Source organism: Carassius auratus, chromosome 34 (genome assembly GCF_003368295.1).
Source record: "Carassius auratus strain Wakin chromosome 34, ASM336829v1, whole genome shotgun sequence".
NCBI lineage: Eukaryota > Metazoa > Chordata > Actinopteri > Cypriniformes > Cyprinidae > Carassius > Carassius auratus.
The window spans coordinates 27,255,492-27,272,341 of NC_039276.1; the positions used below are offsets into that span (position 1 = coordinate 27,255,492).

At 38.6% G+C, this 16,850-nt stretch overlaps 1 protein-coding gene and 1 long non-coding RNA gene across 2 annotated transcripts; one reads left to right on the forward strand and one right to left on the reverse strand.

The window, feature by feature from the left end:
- Nucleotides 1-2,403: 2,403 nt before the first annotated feature.
- On the forward strand, nucleotides 2,404-6,613 carry LOC113052865 (uncharacterized). Its single transcript, XM_026217301.1, has 8 exons — nucleotides 2,404-2,418; nucleotides 3,075-3,290; nucleotides 3,446-4,301; nucleotides 4,382-4,521; nucleotides 4,592-4,724; nucleotides 4,905-5,009; nucleotides 5,746-6,387; nucleotides 6,504-6,613. The coding sequence occupies exons 1-8, from the start codon at nucleotides 2,404-2,406 to the stop codon at nucleotides 6,611-6,613; spliced, it is 2,217 nt and encodes a 738-aa protein (XP_026073086.1).
- Nucleotides 6,614-15,450: 8,837 nt separating this feature from the next.
- Nucleotides 15,451-16,341, reverse strand: LOC113053796 (uncharacterized). Its single transcript, XR_003277320.1, has 4 exons — nucleotides 16,288-16,341; nucleotides 16,150-16,204; nucleotides 15,926-16,076; nucleotides 15,451-15,844 (listed from the first exon to the last, which is right to left on the reverse strand). It is a non-coding gene; the product is annotated as an uncharacterized LOC113053796 (long non-coding RNA).
- Nucleotides 16,342-16,850: the final 509 nt, after the last annotated feature.

The following is a 16,850-nucleotide window of genomic DNA, read 5'->3' on the forward strand; positions in this document are numbered from 1 at the left end:
TACTTTAATGGGTGTGCCACATATTTTTCACTCTCATGAAATAAATTAAAGTGCAAATTGTGCAACTTTACAGGTTACAACAGAACAGTGAACAGATCAGATAATACAACTCAAATAGGCTACAACATCCACAACAAAGACATTTCAAACAACTGTTCAGCAATTAAGGACTTTCTATGCAAAAAAAGCTTTGTACCAAAAGTGATTACAGCCAACTAGTCGAAATGTGTGTGCAATTTACCTAAATTACCTCAAAAACCAGGAAATGAAATGCCTTGAAGGCAAGACAACAATCCTGTGGGAGAGTGGAACTCCCAATGTATATGTATCTATGTATAAATATATACACTGCCGTATAATTATTATAAATATATATAATTTACAGATGTTGCTCCTATGGAAAGAAATTGCTACTTTTATTCACCAAAGTGGTATTCAACTGATCACAATGTATTGTCCGGAAATTAATAATGTGAAAAATTACTATTACAATTTGCAATAGATAGATGTCTTATCGGGCACATCTCACACACCTTACAGTCTAATCTAGTCAAGGCAAGTCTACTTTATTGTTAATTTCCACATGTACAGTACATACATACATACAGAGAATCGAAATAACATTACTCTCAGACCCCGGTGCATACATATAACATTAATATTATAGCCTAAAAATCTAGATCAAATATAAAATAGATACAATTATACAATTAGGGGATGTAAAAAAAAGGCATATAATAAAATTTAAAATAAAGTTCAATAAGGCAGCGCAAGGCAAATGACAGATAGAGAGCAAATCAATGAAGTGAACAACAGTGCAGATAAAAGATGTTTAGTGCAAAAAAAAAAAAAGAAAAGAAAAAAAATTAAGTCTGATTAAAGTGACAAGTGACAAAGGGCTCAAGAGCAATTATTTGGTTTAACTGACTGATGAGGTAATGGAATGACGTCAGTTCCATGCTGAATGAGGTAGTAAGGAGACCAATAATGCACAAAGTGACTGGTGCATGCCATCATATATTAGTGGGGGGGGGGGGGTTCATAGTTCAGTGGTGCCTGGGGCAGAAGAGGGGAGTGGGGGGGAGTTCGGGGGGAGTTTATTTTCCTGACAGCCTGGTGGATGAAGCTGTCCTTCAGTCTGCTGGTCCTCCCTGATGGCAGCAGACTGAAGAAGCTGTGTGACGGGTATGTGGGATCACCTGTGATGCAGAGGGCTTTGAGGGTGAGACGGGTTCAATAAATGTCCTGGAGGGAGGGGAGAGAGACACCAATGATCTTCTCAGCTGCTCTCACTATGCGTTGCAAAGTCTTTTGGCAGGACACGTTGCAGGTGCCATACCACACAGTGATGCAGCTCATCAGGATACTCAAGATGGTGCCTCTGTAGAAGGTGTACATGATGGGGGGTGGGGCTCTGGCTCTCCTCAGTTTGCGGGGAAAGTAGAGACGCTGTTGTGATTTCTTGGCCAGTGCTGCGGTGTTTTCAGTCCAGGAGAGGTCCTCTGTGATGTGCACACCCAGGAACTTGGTGCTGCTCACTCTCTCCACAGTCGCACCGTTGATGGTCAGAGGAACGTGCTGAGTGAGTGCTCTCCTGAAGTCAACAACAATGTTGTCACTGCACCACCTGGCCAGGCGGCTCACCTCCCTCCTGTAGTTTGTCTCATCTTTGTTGCTAATGAGACCTACTACAGTCGTGTCATCTGCAAACTTAATAAAGAGGTTGGAATTGTCTGATGGTGTGCAGTCGTGGGTCAGCAGAGTGAAGAGGAGGGGGCTCAGCACAAATCCTTTGGGGGGCCATAGTGTTCAGTGTGATGGTGCTGGATGTGTTGCTGCCGACCTGTACTGCCTGAGGTCTTCCAGTCAGAAAGTCCAATAGCCAGTTGCACAGCGAAGTGTTGAGCCCCAGCTGGATCAGTTTATCACACAAATGCTCAATGGGGATAAGATCCATAACAGTCTTTTTTAAGACTTGCAAGAAGTCACACGAATCGACCCCTGTGACCCAGCATTTTACTGGCTAATGTTCAGTTTCTGGACAACAAGCTCGGTGAGTTGAAAGCACAGATCTATTTCCAATGAGAGAAGAGGGACTGCTGCATTATCTGCCTTACAGAAACTTGTGGAGATTCCAGACTCAGCCATCGAACTTGTGGGGTTCGCAGTGCACAGAGCAGACAGAGTGAAATACCTCTCAGGTAAAAGCAGAGGTGGTAGTGTATGTTTTATGATCAATGAATTCGTGTGGGGGGGCGTCGTGTGATGCCATGCAAGGGTCAGACATGTGAACTCTGCAATAGTATCCATCTGCAGACCCGCAGCACAGCCGTTTTAGAACCGCCGTTTCAGAACCGCTGTTTCAGAACCGGAAGTGAGGGGCGGAGCTATTAACACCTAGAAATGGCGGAGAGCACGGTGAGTACTTTTGCTGTCATATGGTGAATAATTTTCATTAGTTTTCACAAGTTTTTATTAGGTGTTTATATTTAATTTGTGATTGGCTTCATTGTCTTATTGAATCTTCAATTTGTTGTCGTTTTTAAGGTGTAGAAGTTTTCTGCGGATGTTTTGATTAATCTCGTGTTGTAAATGGGCCTTGCATATGAATAGTTTGTTCTCGTTTCACCTGTTGTATGCATTGTTTGTGAAATAATGTTACTGTATAGTTTAGCTATTTTAATCCCATTTGTCGTGCTTTCATCTCTTATAGAGACATATAACTATTCAGAATGGTGACGCATTACCTGAGCTGCAGCAGTGCAACAAGTGTTGCAGCAATTATCACTGCCCTTTTTGCGCGGCCAGCGTGTTTAAGCCAGCCAAACTGGTCAAATTAAAAACCCATCTTCAAAGCCACTTTAACAAGGCAGTAGTCTGTGGAGGTATCTTGATTTGTTTAATATGTACTTACAATATATTATTGTGTAATAGGTTACCAATTTACTTATTAATTTATTTTAGGCTATACTATACACAGATGTGGACTAGGATGTAGACCAGCTCTACATCACCACTGTCCATACTGTGAAACAACAATTTTAAAGAGAGGTGATTTTGAAAAACATGTACAGGTTTGCAAAAAAAACCCACCTCCAACTTCAGCCACAATTCCATCTCCAACCACTGCAGCATTGACCACACCAGCTGTGAGAGGGACACCATCTTCAACCATTGCAGTGCTGACCACACCAGCTGTGAGAGGGAAACCATCTCCTACCACTGCAGTTCTGACCACGCCATCTCCAACCACTGCAGTGCCAACTACACCAGCAGTCTTCTCAGGAAGGGTTTGTGTAAGGCCTGTGATCAGAAAAAGATGCCCAGTTTGCAACATCCTCATTAATAAAAGAAACCTAAAAAAGCACATTGACCGCAAACACACAGGAGAGCCAATACAGGACATTAATGCCACATCCCATCTTGAGAGCCAGTGCATCGATAGGACAAATGGCATATTTACAGTAAAGTTACAAAGGGTCACAGTGTTCCTCTTCATATTCAGGTCAAGACATGGGGAGAACATCATAAGGTCATTTGTGAATCACATGAATGTCAGGTCAGTATGGAAGTTGCACAGAGAAGTGGCCTGTCATCATACCAGTGCAAACACATCCGCTCTGTAAATTACTGTGCATCCTCTGCAGAACCAGTCTCCCTGAAAGAAGAGATTTTATCCGAGATGGTGAAAGCAAAGTGGTTTAGTAATGAAAAGAAGAAGATTTGCCTTACTCGGCAGCAGCATGCTAACAGCAGTCACATACCACTCTCTGTTCAAACCTCGATCGGCACCCCTGAAACAAAGAAGTTCATTTCAGTATTTGAACCCAGTGTCTCCTATTACAGAAGGTTGGGGCGTGTAATGGTTGTATATGACTCAAAATTAAACACATGGCATTGTCCCTGTGCCATATTGAGGCGCTCATGTGTGCACAAATATATTGCAAAATGGCACCTTTTTCAGACACAACGCGACTTGTTTCGAACAGTCTTCAGCAGAGAAGAATCACCACGCAAAGAACCATATGCACAGTCTGAGAAGGATTTCAGAGAAGACAATCCTGTTTATCCTCCAAAACATCAAGGGTTAAATAATATGGTATGTTACATTCTTCAGCACAAGAAGATTCCTGTTGATCTACCAGATGATGTGCGGGTACCATCACCAGACAAAGATTACCCAAAAATCCTTTGTCCAGATGAATGTGTCTGTCAGATTTGTCCAGGTGTTGTTCCCCTCAGTGAACCCATCCTAATTACGAAGAAGGCTAAAATACTCACAAACTGGTCCATAATTGAAGGTATGATTTGGTGTTATTTAATTGTATATGTGGTATTCAGCTAAATTGTCCTCTGATGTGTTACTTGTTTACATTTTTAGATGTTGCCATTTACTGTAAGCAGTGCCCACTATGTGGAATGTTCTACCGTTATCAGGAGTGGAAAGACCACCTACATAACTTTGATGACCACAACATCCTTGCAATACCCTTATGCCTAACCTTGAGAAGCCTTCTTCAGGTAAGTTTTAACTGAAATCTGTGGTGTATGTGTTTATGTATGTTACTCAAAACTTGTATGTTACTTCCAGGTGCATACATCGGTGAGCAGAGCAGTAAATTATTTGGAAGATTTGACAGGTTTGAAGTTTCCGGCACCAGACACGGTTCTTCATGCCTACTTGCATTTTGAGGCCCTTGTGGAACATGAGTACAGATACTCATGTATTACCTGAGGTGACCATCCCCCAGTGGTGATAATGGATCTACACAAAAAGGGTGTTTTCCATTTTTCTGTTTATTATAATCATGTTCACATCCATGTTTGTTTAATTAATTAATTCATTCATTCATTCATTTTACATGTTTTTTCCACACAGTGTAATACAGATTTTTTTTTTTCAGCAAGTGACACAGAGGAACCCCCTGAAAACTTCCGAGGGGACGTCAATATAGAAACATTCTGGGAGGCACTATCCAAAGAAATGATATGTCGTGGATTTGTTGCAAGTATGTGGAAAATGATTTTTTATGCACTAAAGCACTACAGCTCATTATGTTTTTAATTCTGCTGTTATAGGTGGTGCACAAAATCCATTTGCAGTTAAACCTACGTATCACTTCTGGGCTCCTTGGATTGGCAAGAGGACACGTCGTTCAGACAATGTGCTAAACACAGAGTTTGAAAAGTTCATTCTTCAAAGTCTGCCTCAGAGACTGCAGAAATTACGGTGACAGAGGAGAGGCTGAAAGAAGAACTTCAAAAGCAGAAGGTTTGTTTGTAATGTATTTTTTTTCTGTAATGAATACTACTATTATTTATATTTATATATATATATATATATATATATATATATTTACATATATATATATATATATATATATATATATATATATATATATATATATATATATATATATATATATATATATAACACACACACTATATTAAATAATATACTTTTGTAGGTTATTGTTATTCGGAAACTATGCAAAGAATGTGGTCTGGACTCCACTGGCTCTCGGAGTGACCTCCTCCTCAGATTGTCCAGTGAAGTGAAATCGAGGCAAACATATGATAAAATCTTTGAAAAAATCTGGGGTGCCTCTGGTGAGCTTATCTAACTTTTGATAATACAATTAATATATTGGCAGTACATGGATGTTCAAAACTTTTATTTTATTTATTTTTTCCTTTTAAATTGTTTGGGGTTTTTTTCCCCTTTTTTTTTCTTTCCTATATTAGGAGGCTGGGGAGTCATCATGTGCCCATGTAGTGTAGTTTACAGTTTAAAATGCAATCTTCGAGCAGAAAGCCCTCGAGATTTTGTTGATCTTCTGTTCTCATGGAAGCACATGCCGAACATTATCATTTATGACTTTGCACGCGGTTTAGCAACACATGCCAATCTCAGGGCACCAGAAAGCATTCCTATTCATCCACATGAGGGACGCTTGGCAGAACCCACTCAAGAAAACATAACACTTGCCAGATCTGGAAATCTGAAAGTGTCCTTGCCTTGGCTGGAGGAAAAAAAGAGTGCAAGTGATCCTCAAGGACACCCACTGACAGGATCTTCTGATCATTACATATTATCTGAACGTTTTCACGAGAACAATACCAAAGACAGTAGAGATGTTCCGAGGAAGATCACTATAGTGCCTCAACTAGCTGGCAAAATAAATAGCCAGGTTGCAGAGCAACTGTTCTCAAAGATGAGAAAAAATAACTACTTCTTGAACATGTCTCAGCCATCAACACACCTCTTTCAAATGAGGACCATAATTCACCACTATAACGAAAACAAGAACAACAAAGTGAGGACTAGATTAATGAAGACATTTGGATCAAAGTTGGTGATGAATATGCATGGACAGGCTGTGCTGGGTAAGTTAAAATACCTTTATATTAAATACCTTTTTTTTTTTTTTTAGTGTAAATGCATAAGCCAACAAAAGAAATATGTTTGTGTCTAACTTGTTGCTTGTTTTGTATTGTTAAAGAAAATTCGGACATCTCTATAGACGAGCTAGTCCCCACAGACATTGAGATGGAGCATGTTACCCCGACATCAATGACGGTCCAAACCAGTAGTAAGTGTAAACCTGTATAAGTTTTAATATATCATAAAGCTGTAATGCATAAAGTTGTTGTATGTAATTTTCAAATTTTTATTATTACAGCAGAAACTGAAATGGTGTGTAATTATAAATGCCTGTCTGCCAGTAGAGATTGTTGGGATTGTGTGCCAACTCATAGGCAATCAGTAATGGTATGTGAAAGGTATTCGGTTTTATTTGATGTTGCAATGGAAAACCAAAAATGGTTTTTTAATCATTTTTTTTCTTCTCTCTAAGCTTGAATGGGCTTTGGGGACAGGCGACCAAGATGAGACAATTGCTGAAGTTGGAAACGTGGTTCTGAAAAGAAAAGATTTCTGGACTCTCGGTCTCAATGAGCAGTTGGAGGCAACAGTAAGTTGATACAAAGTAACATACAATAATATTAAGAAATGACTGTGACTCTTTACAATTTTCTTTTTAAAAAATTCATATTGCAAACAGCTGTCTTGAAGTAATTACTTTGGTCTCTATGGAACGAGTAAGTATTTGTATAAAGCTGCAAATAACCTGAGACATAGTTTTCTAGCTTGTTTATAGTCTTACATAAGTACGTTATGTTGTAGGGAATGGATGTGTGGACAGCTAATGCATATGTTGTGGTGACCTGGTTGCCTCCAAATAATCTGGACCCATCCTTGTCATTTCCGGTGAGGCCACAAGGTTACATACCATTTACAGCAGTGACCAATTTTATTTTAACCATCTGAATGTTTTTTTTTGTTTGTTTTTATATATATGTATTGTTTACAGGATAACATTGCACTAAAAGACTGCATTATCTTCCCTGCTTGGAAGCCAGGACACTGGATGTTGTGTGTATGTCATTTGTGATCTAGCTATTTAACTTTCAAAAAAAAATAACTGTCAAAATTTTTTTACTGTGTTTGTCTTATCACAATTCAGAAATACAATTTCTTGATTTGGAAGAACTAACATTTTTTTGCAGGTCATGAAGCCAAAAGATAGACACATGTTCTTCCTAGATTCAACCAATCCATATGGGTTGGGTGATGGGAGATATATGAAAGCTTTCAGGTTGCAAAAATAAAATAGTGAAAATGTTCAAGGTTCTAAGTTCAGGCTTGCTGTTCAAGGTTCGCTGTTCAATGTTTGTGTTCAAGTTTTGCTGTGTTCTGTGCAAGAGTTTAATAAGCTTGCTTAATGGTTACTTGCATGATGTTCTGTCTTTGCATGGTGTGACAGTTTTTACAAGAAAGACCCAAATACTGTTGACTGCTATGGTTTCAGAGCATCAAACTGTATGTAATTTTGCATATTAGCAAATATGTTTATTATGTGTATTTTTGTTGCAGCAAGATGACAGCCAAAATTGCACCTGGAACATGGATGCTAATAAAAAACAAGGTTGGTTATAGGAAGTATGCTAAAGTTGGGATAGTGGGAAGTGTCAAACATTGTAAAAGTTTTTTTTATATATATATTATTATTTTTTTTTTTAGGATATCCCCCAACAGATTGGTGGTGTGGACTGTGGAGTCTTCATGTTGATGGTATTGTTTTATTTATAACTAAATAATTACACCATAATTGGTTTATTTATGAGGAACAAGGCAGGTTTTTTTATTATTGTTTTGCATTTACAGAGAGAGTGTGTGTGTGTGTGTGTGTGTGTGTGTGTGTGTGTGTGTGTGTGTGTGTATAATTTGTTTTCTTTTTTTTTATTCCAGTATGCTCTACATCTTGCCTTGGGAGCACCCTTTGATTTTACATCTGTAAGTAATTATAAAGGTAAATGTGTTTAACTGATGTTGTTGTAGCTGTTAATATTTTAATATTTCAGTTATTTTTTTTCCTTTTTCTTCCAGTGTGACATGCCAAAGATTCGGAGATGGTGGACTCTAATTCTTTTAGAGAACTTTGGGGTTTTCTCTGAAAGGTAAATACTGGACATTTCCTCCAGCCCACCATTACATTTGCACCCCCTTCTGATCATTTTTAAATGAACCAAAATATGTATATTACAGTGCAGATACCCTTCAAGAGGCTCTTCCACACAGAGAACCAGCTGAGCTTAGCAGCAGTGAGGTATGTCTCAGATATAAAGCCCATATATACACACATATGTACAGTTGAAGTGGATAAAAACCTTTCATCAAAGTTGTATTAAAATCAAAACAATAACCATTCTTGTCTTAGGACAACTTACTGATTAACTCTTTTGATCCACTTCAAATGTTGACTAATCACACACAAATACATATGTAAATACATAAATGCATACATATATAAACATCTATAAGAAATGTAAAAATAAATTTTTTCTTTAATATTCTGTAATCAAGGAGCTACCAGTAATCCGAGACATGGCAGAAGCTGTGAAATGGATTGATTCCAATAACCATCTGCTCAGAGGGCCGTTGGAAGAGCCTCTTTTCCTCACCATGACTGAGGAGGAAAAGGAAAAGGCCCTCAATGATCTCAGTGAAAGCACAGACTCTTCGAGGGAGCCCTTTACGTTTCTTTTTCAGTTCAGGGATGACATGGAATTAGTTATACAAGAATGTCATGACAAAATGGGCTTAGAACTGTTCATTTGATACATTTTAATTTAAATTAATGCCATATGGTCATGAAAATGTGTGAATTGTTTGTTTTGTAAATTGTCATTTTCATTTTATACAAAATTGTCATGGCAAATTGTTTAGCAAGTTTATTCCATAAACTTTAATTATCTAGTTTTTGATTTGTTTCTTTTAAAATTTTGTGTGTTTGAAGATTTTTACAGCAATGTTTTAATTTTTTTGTAGTGAAATGCATGATACACATGTTCTTTGCTTTGAAGTATATTTTTTTATGTTGTGATTAAAGTATATTTCATATAAAATGCCTTAAGTTTCAATTAATTTTTATTATCTCGAACTCGAGGAAATAGCTCACGTAATGCAATTAAATGAATAAGTATATACAATTATATTAAACAATTTTTTTTTAATGTGTCGTTGTAACATGCGCACATAAATTATAACGTTTCTTATGAATAAAAGCCAATTATACTTCAAAACCGTGGGTGGCGCTGCTCTGGTAAGTACGTAAGCTCCGCTCCTCGCTTCCGGTTCTGAAACAGCGGTTCTGAAACGGCGGTTCTGAAACGGCTGTGCTGCGGGTCTGCAGATGGATATATCTCGAACTCTGGGCATAATTGACAAAACAATGGCCGAATTGTTGGAATTCCTGAAAACAAGGAAGGCCGAGATATGCAATTTTTTTTTTTTTTTGGCAGGACATTGAAAGGATTATCATCAGCTGCACTTATAAAACAGCCGGCTCACAGAACATTTATTCGACTACCCGTGGAAAATGAATGGATTCTTAATTTTATTTCCTAATTTATAGATAACACCTGCTGTTGTTGTTTTTCTTATTTGAGCATAATATATGCTCTTTGTCAAGAACTTTTCTTTTTCATAATTGTGTGACATAATTGTGCAATGGTATGCTGCCCTCGCAACTACGTTGCTATGAAGAAGTTAGACAATTAGCTAACAAACACACATGAAGCAGTTTATTCTTTACAGGGTGTTTACTTTTGCTCCTTTTCATTTGGAAAACTGAAATACAATAAAGAAGAAATGAAATTACAAATTGTTCATGAATTCCTTCCATATACACATGAATATGAGCGCGTACATTCTGCATGTATGTATATGTGATTGAAATCTTCCTCTCATTATCATTTCATATTGATTACGATCTTCACCTTTAAGTAGTAACATTGTCTTGGCACATAACACTCTAACAGATTGATTAAAAATAGTAAATAACTCACAAGCATATTGCATGTTGCTGCACATTGCCTGTTGCCGAACTAAATTAACACTGAGCATATACAGAGTAATAAAACTGCAGTATTGAAAATCAATCAATCAATCAATCACCTTTATTTATATAGTGCTTTAAACAAAATACATTCCGTCAAAGCACTGAACAACATTCATTTGGAAAACAGTGTCTCAATGATGCAAAAAGGCATCCGCAGGAGCCAGCCATACACCATGACCAGACAATGGCATTTTTTTTTTTACCATCATTACTTAATAACAGCGTTTACATTTGAATATGTTTACAAGTTAAGTCATTTCTCACAAGATAGAAGGACAAATATGCTTGAAATAGGTCTAAGATATACTTAAGCAAACCCTTGTTTTATTGCTTTCACTTCAATTTTACGAACTTTCCCATCAGCACTTGGAATGACCTTTGTAACAAATCCCATGCAGATGTTGCATAGGCCTTTTGAGTTAATAACATTCCTGGAGTAAGAATCTCTGTTTTTTCGCATTCACTAGAAATAAGAACTGTGCATTCATTATAGCTGCTATTGCAGCCATCAGTTTAGTGAGAGGCTCGTTTGTAAGTCGAATGTTTGCTAACAGCATTGCATCGAGAATGCATCTGGCTATACCTATCATTCTCTCCCACACTCCTCCCATGTGCGACAAATGGGGTGCATTGAATGTACAGGTGCGTCCATGGTCCAGTAGGTAATTCTGAATCTCAAAATCTTCAGTGTTGATTTTGAGGTCCTTGCAAACTGCTATAAAGTTTGTGCCTCTGTCACACCTGAATTGCTTGACAGGCCCACACCCACAGAAACATTCTCAAGGTGTTTATGAAGCTTGAAGAGGACATAGATTTGAGTATCTCTATGTCAAGTCAGGTCACCTTTATTTATTATAGAACTTTAAACAAAAAGGATTGCCTCAAAGCAACTGAACAACATTAATCAGGACACAATGGAGAAAAAAATCTAGGGAGAAACCAGGCTCAGTTGGGGGGCCAGTTCTCCTCTGGCCAGAAGAAACAAGTAGTTCAAATCCAGGCTGCAGCAAAGTCAGAGTGTGCAGAAGAATCATCTGTTTCCTGTGGTTTTGTCCTGGTGCTCCTCTGAGACAAAGTTTTTACAGGGGCTCTAGTTGTCCTGGTCTTCGCTGTCTTTCAGGGCAGTAGAGGTCCTTTCTAGGTGCTGATCCACCATCTGGTCTGGATACGTACTGGATCTGGGTGACTGCAGTGACCCTCTGATCTGGATACAGACTGGATCTGGTTGCTACGGTGACCTTTCAGTATTTGAATGAGCTCCTTTTACATTATACTCCACTATGTCCGCTTCGTTCTCAAAACTCAGGCAATTTGATAATATCTAGAATATCAAAATCAACTGCAGGCGGCAGATCCTTCTCCTATTTGGCGCCTAAACTCTGGAATAACCTACTTAACATTGTTCGGGAGGCAGACACACTCTTGTAGTTTAATTCTAGATTCTTTAACCTGGCATACACATAACATACTAATATGCTTTTAATATCCAAATCCATTAAAGGATTTTTAGGCTGCATTAATTAGGTAAACCGGAACCGGAAACACTTCACATAACATCCTATGTACTTGCTACATCATTAGAAGAATGGCATCTATGCTAATATTAGTCTGTTTCTCTCTTATTTCGAGGTCACCGTAGCCACCAGATCCAGTCTGTGTCCAGATCAGAGGGTCACTGCAGTCACCCGGATCCAGTACGTATCCAGACCAGATGGTGGATCAGCACCTAGAAAGGACCTCTACTGCCATGAAAGACAGTGGAGACCAGGAAAACTAGAGCCCCATATACAGATCCCCTGTAAAGACATTGTCTCAGAGGACCACCAGGACAAGACCACAGGAAACAGATGATTCTTCTGCACAATCTGACTTTGCTGCAGCCTGGAATTGAACTACTGGTTTCGTCTGGTCAGAGGAGAACTGGCCCCCCAACTGAGCCTGGTTTCTCCCAAGGTTTTTTTCTCCATTCTGTCACCGATGGAGTTTCGGTTCCGTGCCGCTTTTGCCTCTGGCTTGCTTAGTTGGTTGGGGTCACTTCATCTACAGTAATATCATTGACTTGATTGCAAATGAATGCACAGACACTATTTAAACTGAACAGAGATGACATAACTGAATTCAATGATGAACTGCCTTTAACTATCATTTTGCATTATTGAGACACTGTTTTCCAAATTAATGTTGTTCAGTTGCTTTGACGCAATGTATTTTGTTTAAAGCGCTATACAAATAAAGGTGACTTCGACCTCGAAATAAGAGAGAAACAGACAAATATTAACGTAGATGCCATTCTTCTAATGATGTAGCAATTACATAGGGTGTTATGGGAAGTGTTCCCGGTTCCGGTTTACCTAATTAATGCAGCCTAAAAATCCTTTAACGGACTTGGATATTAAAAGCATATTAGTATGTTATGTGTATGCCAGGATAAAGAGATTGGTTTTTAATCTAGATTTAAACTGCAAGAGTGTGTCTGCCTCCCGAACAATGTTAGGTAGGTTATTCCAGAGTTTAGGCGCCAAATAGGAAAAGGATCTGCCGCCCACAACTGATTTTGATTTTCTAGGGAGTTTTGAGAACGTAGGGGTCGTAGAGGAGTATAATGTAAAAGGGGCTCATTCAAATACTGAGGTGCTAAACTATTCAGGGCTTTATAAGTAATAAGCAATATTTAAAAATTTATACGATGTTTCATAGGGAGCCAGTGCAGTGTTGACAGGACCGGGCTAATATGGTCATACTTCCTGGTTCTAGTACGAACTCTTGCTGCTGCATTTTGGACTAGCTGTAGTTTGTTTACTAAGCGTGCAGAACAACCACCATATAACGCATTACAATAATCTAACCTTGAGGTCATAAATGCACGGATTAACATTTCTGCATTTGACATTGAGAGCATAGGCCGTAATTTAGATATATTTTTGAGATGGAAAAATGCAGCTTCACAAACACTAGAAAAGTGGCTTTCTAAGGAAAGATTGCGATCAAATAGCACACCTAGGTTCCTAACTGATGACAAAGAATTGACAGAGGAACCATCAAGTTTTAGACAGTGTTCTAGGTTATTACAAGCAGAGTTTTTAAGTCCTATAATTAACACCTCTGGGTTTTTTTTCAGAATTTAGCAGTAAGAAATTACACGTCATCCAGTTTTTTTATATCGACTATGCATTCCATTAGTTTTTCAAATTGGTGTGTTTCACCGGGCAGCGAAGAAATATAGAGTTGAGTATCATCAGCATAACAGTGAAAGCTAACATCATGTTTCCTGATGATTTCTCCCAAGGGGTAACATATAAAGCGTGAAGAGTAGCTGCCCTAGTACTGAGCCTTGAGGTACTCCATACTGCACTTGTGATTGATATGATACATCTTCATTCACTGCTACGAACTGATGGCGGTCATAGAAGTATGATTTAAACCATGCTAATGCACTTCCATTGATGCCAACAAAGTGTTCAAGTCTATGCAAAAGAATGTTGTGGTCAATTGTGTCAAACACCGCACTAAGATCCAATAAAACTAAGAGAGAGATACACCCACGATCAGATGATAAGAGCAGATCATTTGTAACTCTAAGGAGAGCAGTCTCAGTACTATGATACGGTCTAAATCCTGACTGGAAATCCTCACATATACCATTTTTCTCTAAGAAGGAATATAATTGTGAGGATACCACCTTTTCTAGTATCTTGGACAGAAAAGGGAGATTCGAGATTGGTATATAATTAACTAGTTCTTTGTGGTCAAGTTGTGTTATTTTGATGAGAGGCTTAATAACAGCCAGTTTGAAGGTTTTGGGGACATATCCTAATGACAATGAGGAATTAATAATAGTCAGAAGAGGATCTATGACTTCTGGAAGCACCTCTGCTGGTATAGGTCTAACATACATGTTGTTGGTTTAGATGATTTAACAAGTTTATACAATTCTTCCACTCCTATAGTAGAGAATGAGTGGAACTGGTCCTCAGGGGGTCTATCGTGCACTGTCTGATGTGATACTGTAGCTGACGGCTGAATGGTTGCAATTTTATCTCTAATAGTAGTAAAGTCATTACTGCTGTGGTGTTGGGAAATGTCAACACTTGTTTAGGCTTTATTTTTCGTTAATTTAGCCACTGTATTGAATAAATACCTGGGGTTATATTTGTTTTCTTCTAGAAGAGAAGAAAAGTAATCAAATCTAGCAGTTTTTAATGCTTTTCTGTACGATGTTACTTTCGCGCCAAGCAATACGAAATACCTCTAGTTTTGTTTTCCTCAAGCTGTGCTCCATTTTTCAGGCTGCTCTCTTTAGGGTGCGAGTATGCTCATTATACCATGGTGTCAAACTGTTTTCCTCAAGGAGAAAATTTATTTAAAGTGCTAGAAAAGAGAGTCCATAGTTTCTGTTACATCATAAAGTTGTTCTGAGGTTTTGGTTATGCTAAGGAATTTGGATACATCAAGAAGATAACTTAAAAAGCAGTCTTTTTTGTCATTACTTGCATACTAAATTCAAGAGGTGCAAGGTAAACTGTGCTCCTCTATCTGAAACCAAATAGAGTGGAGTACCCCATCGAGTGAAAATCTCATTTACCAGGATATGAGCTATCTGTGGGGCTTTGGCTACATGAAGAATAAAAAAAACTCAACCCATTTTGAGCAGAAGTCTACTATCACCAAAAGATACTCATTTTGCCTTGGTCTTTTAGGAAATGGTCCCATCAGGTCAACTCCTAGCATATATCCTGGCTCTACAACTGGGGTGTTCTGCAAGTAACTAGACAACTTGGATATAGAGGGTTTATACATCTGGCACAATTGCCACTTTTTACAGTGCTTCCAAACATCTGAGTGTAGCAAAACGTGGCTCGACTAGTAGTGACTATGCCACCCCAATTTACTGGGGAAATAATCTAATAAACGGGACGCAAATCCGTTTGCTCAGGAGAAATGAGTTTATTTACAAGCAATTTTTATTAAAGAAAACAAATAACTCACAATAAAATTATCGATCCGTAAACAAAAAGACAAACAAACAAGTAAATCACTGCAGGGGCTGAGGCACCCGACAAGCAGGCTAGCTATAGCTGCACACAGCAAGGAAAACACGATTTTAAAAAAAGAAAATCACTCCACTACAAATTGTGATCAGAGATAACACTGATAAATACAAAAAAAAGAAATAAGATAAACAAAGTCATGAAACCAAAGAAAACACATTCAGGCCCACTCGAGCCCTAAAACAGCTCTCCTGAACAGCAAATGGGATGGAATCACAGCAATCAGTTCGATTTCCTCCAAAGCAGCAGACGTGGCTCAAATAGCAAGTGGTTCTGATAGCAAGTTGTTAATATAGCTGCTCAACCTTGCTTTAAAGCAAGCAAAGAGATTTCCTAAACACAAATATTTATTAATCATCTAATTAAAACCCATTTCAGACTAAAACGAGAAACGATAAAAGAAAATTTACTCACCCTGATTTAATATCGGCGCGCGCACACACACGTAAATCACATGCACACAGAAATCATACGATGGGTCCGTTAGTGAGTCAATAAACAGCTGGTAATCCAACGCGGCTATTAGAAGATGCCACACCGGTGGAAGCCCCGAAGGCACGCCACACTAAAACGTATTACAGATCATTCAAACAACCAAACTTCCCGAAAAGTTTCGACGGTACAACATTAAAACTTACCACAATGTGAGTGTCACCGCGAAAACGTGCATGGCCTCAATGGCCGAATGTCACACTAAACAAATACAAATAAAGAAACAATGTAACACCACTTAATACTAAAATCAAAACAACCAGCTGCACAGCTACCACACATACCTCCACGATCTCTTGGAATGAAAACAAGGGGGCAGGTTTTCAACAATGGCGCATCCCAGGAGGCATGAACACAGAGTCTATATACGCTAAGGGCGGTACCCCATTGGCCAAATACATAATGAGGATGACGAGGCAACGAATCACTCACATCACCACATGAGCATAAACTGGGCCAATACACCATATCCAACAAATTTCAAAAGGATTTTGAGCCGACCAAAGTGACCACTCAAAGGACTGTCATGGGCATATTTCAAGTAGTCTTTACTTAAGCATTCTGGTTCCACCTATTGAATTTTCTGACCTCTCTGTCCTTTAGGGACACTGCAGAATAAAAAGCCATTCTTTACAACATAATGGATTCTTGATGGATTGATATCTGTTTGAGTGCATGCCTTATCGTCTAGTTGCTTTATTTCAGCATACTCTTTCTGCACTTTGGCAATTTCCTCCCAATCCACAGATAGACTTGATGGTGTTACTAGTGAACTTGCAGACCTCACCTGCCGCACCATGTTCACCATCGCTTTGTCTTCCAGACTTCGGGATAATGTATTCGGGAC

Coding starts and splice junctions, on each gene's coding strand:
- LOC113052865 (XM_026217301.1), top strand. Junction 4,302..4,381: donor AAACTGGTCCATAATTGAAG/GTATGATTTGGT, acceptor TTACATTTTTAG/ATGTTGCCATTTACTGTAAG. Junction 5,010..5,745: donor ATGTCGTGGATTTGTTGCAA/GTATGTGGAAAA, acceptor TTCCTATATTAG/GAGGCTGGGGAGTCATCATG.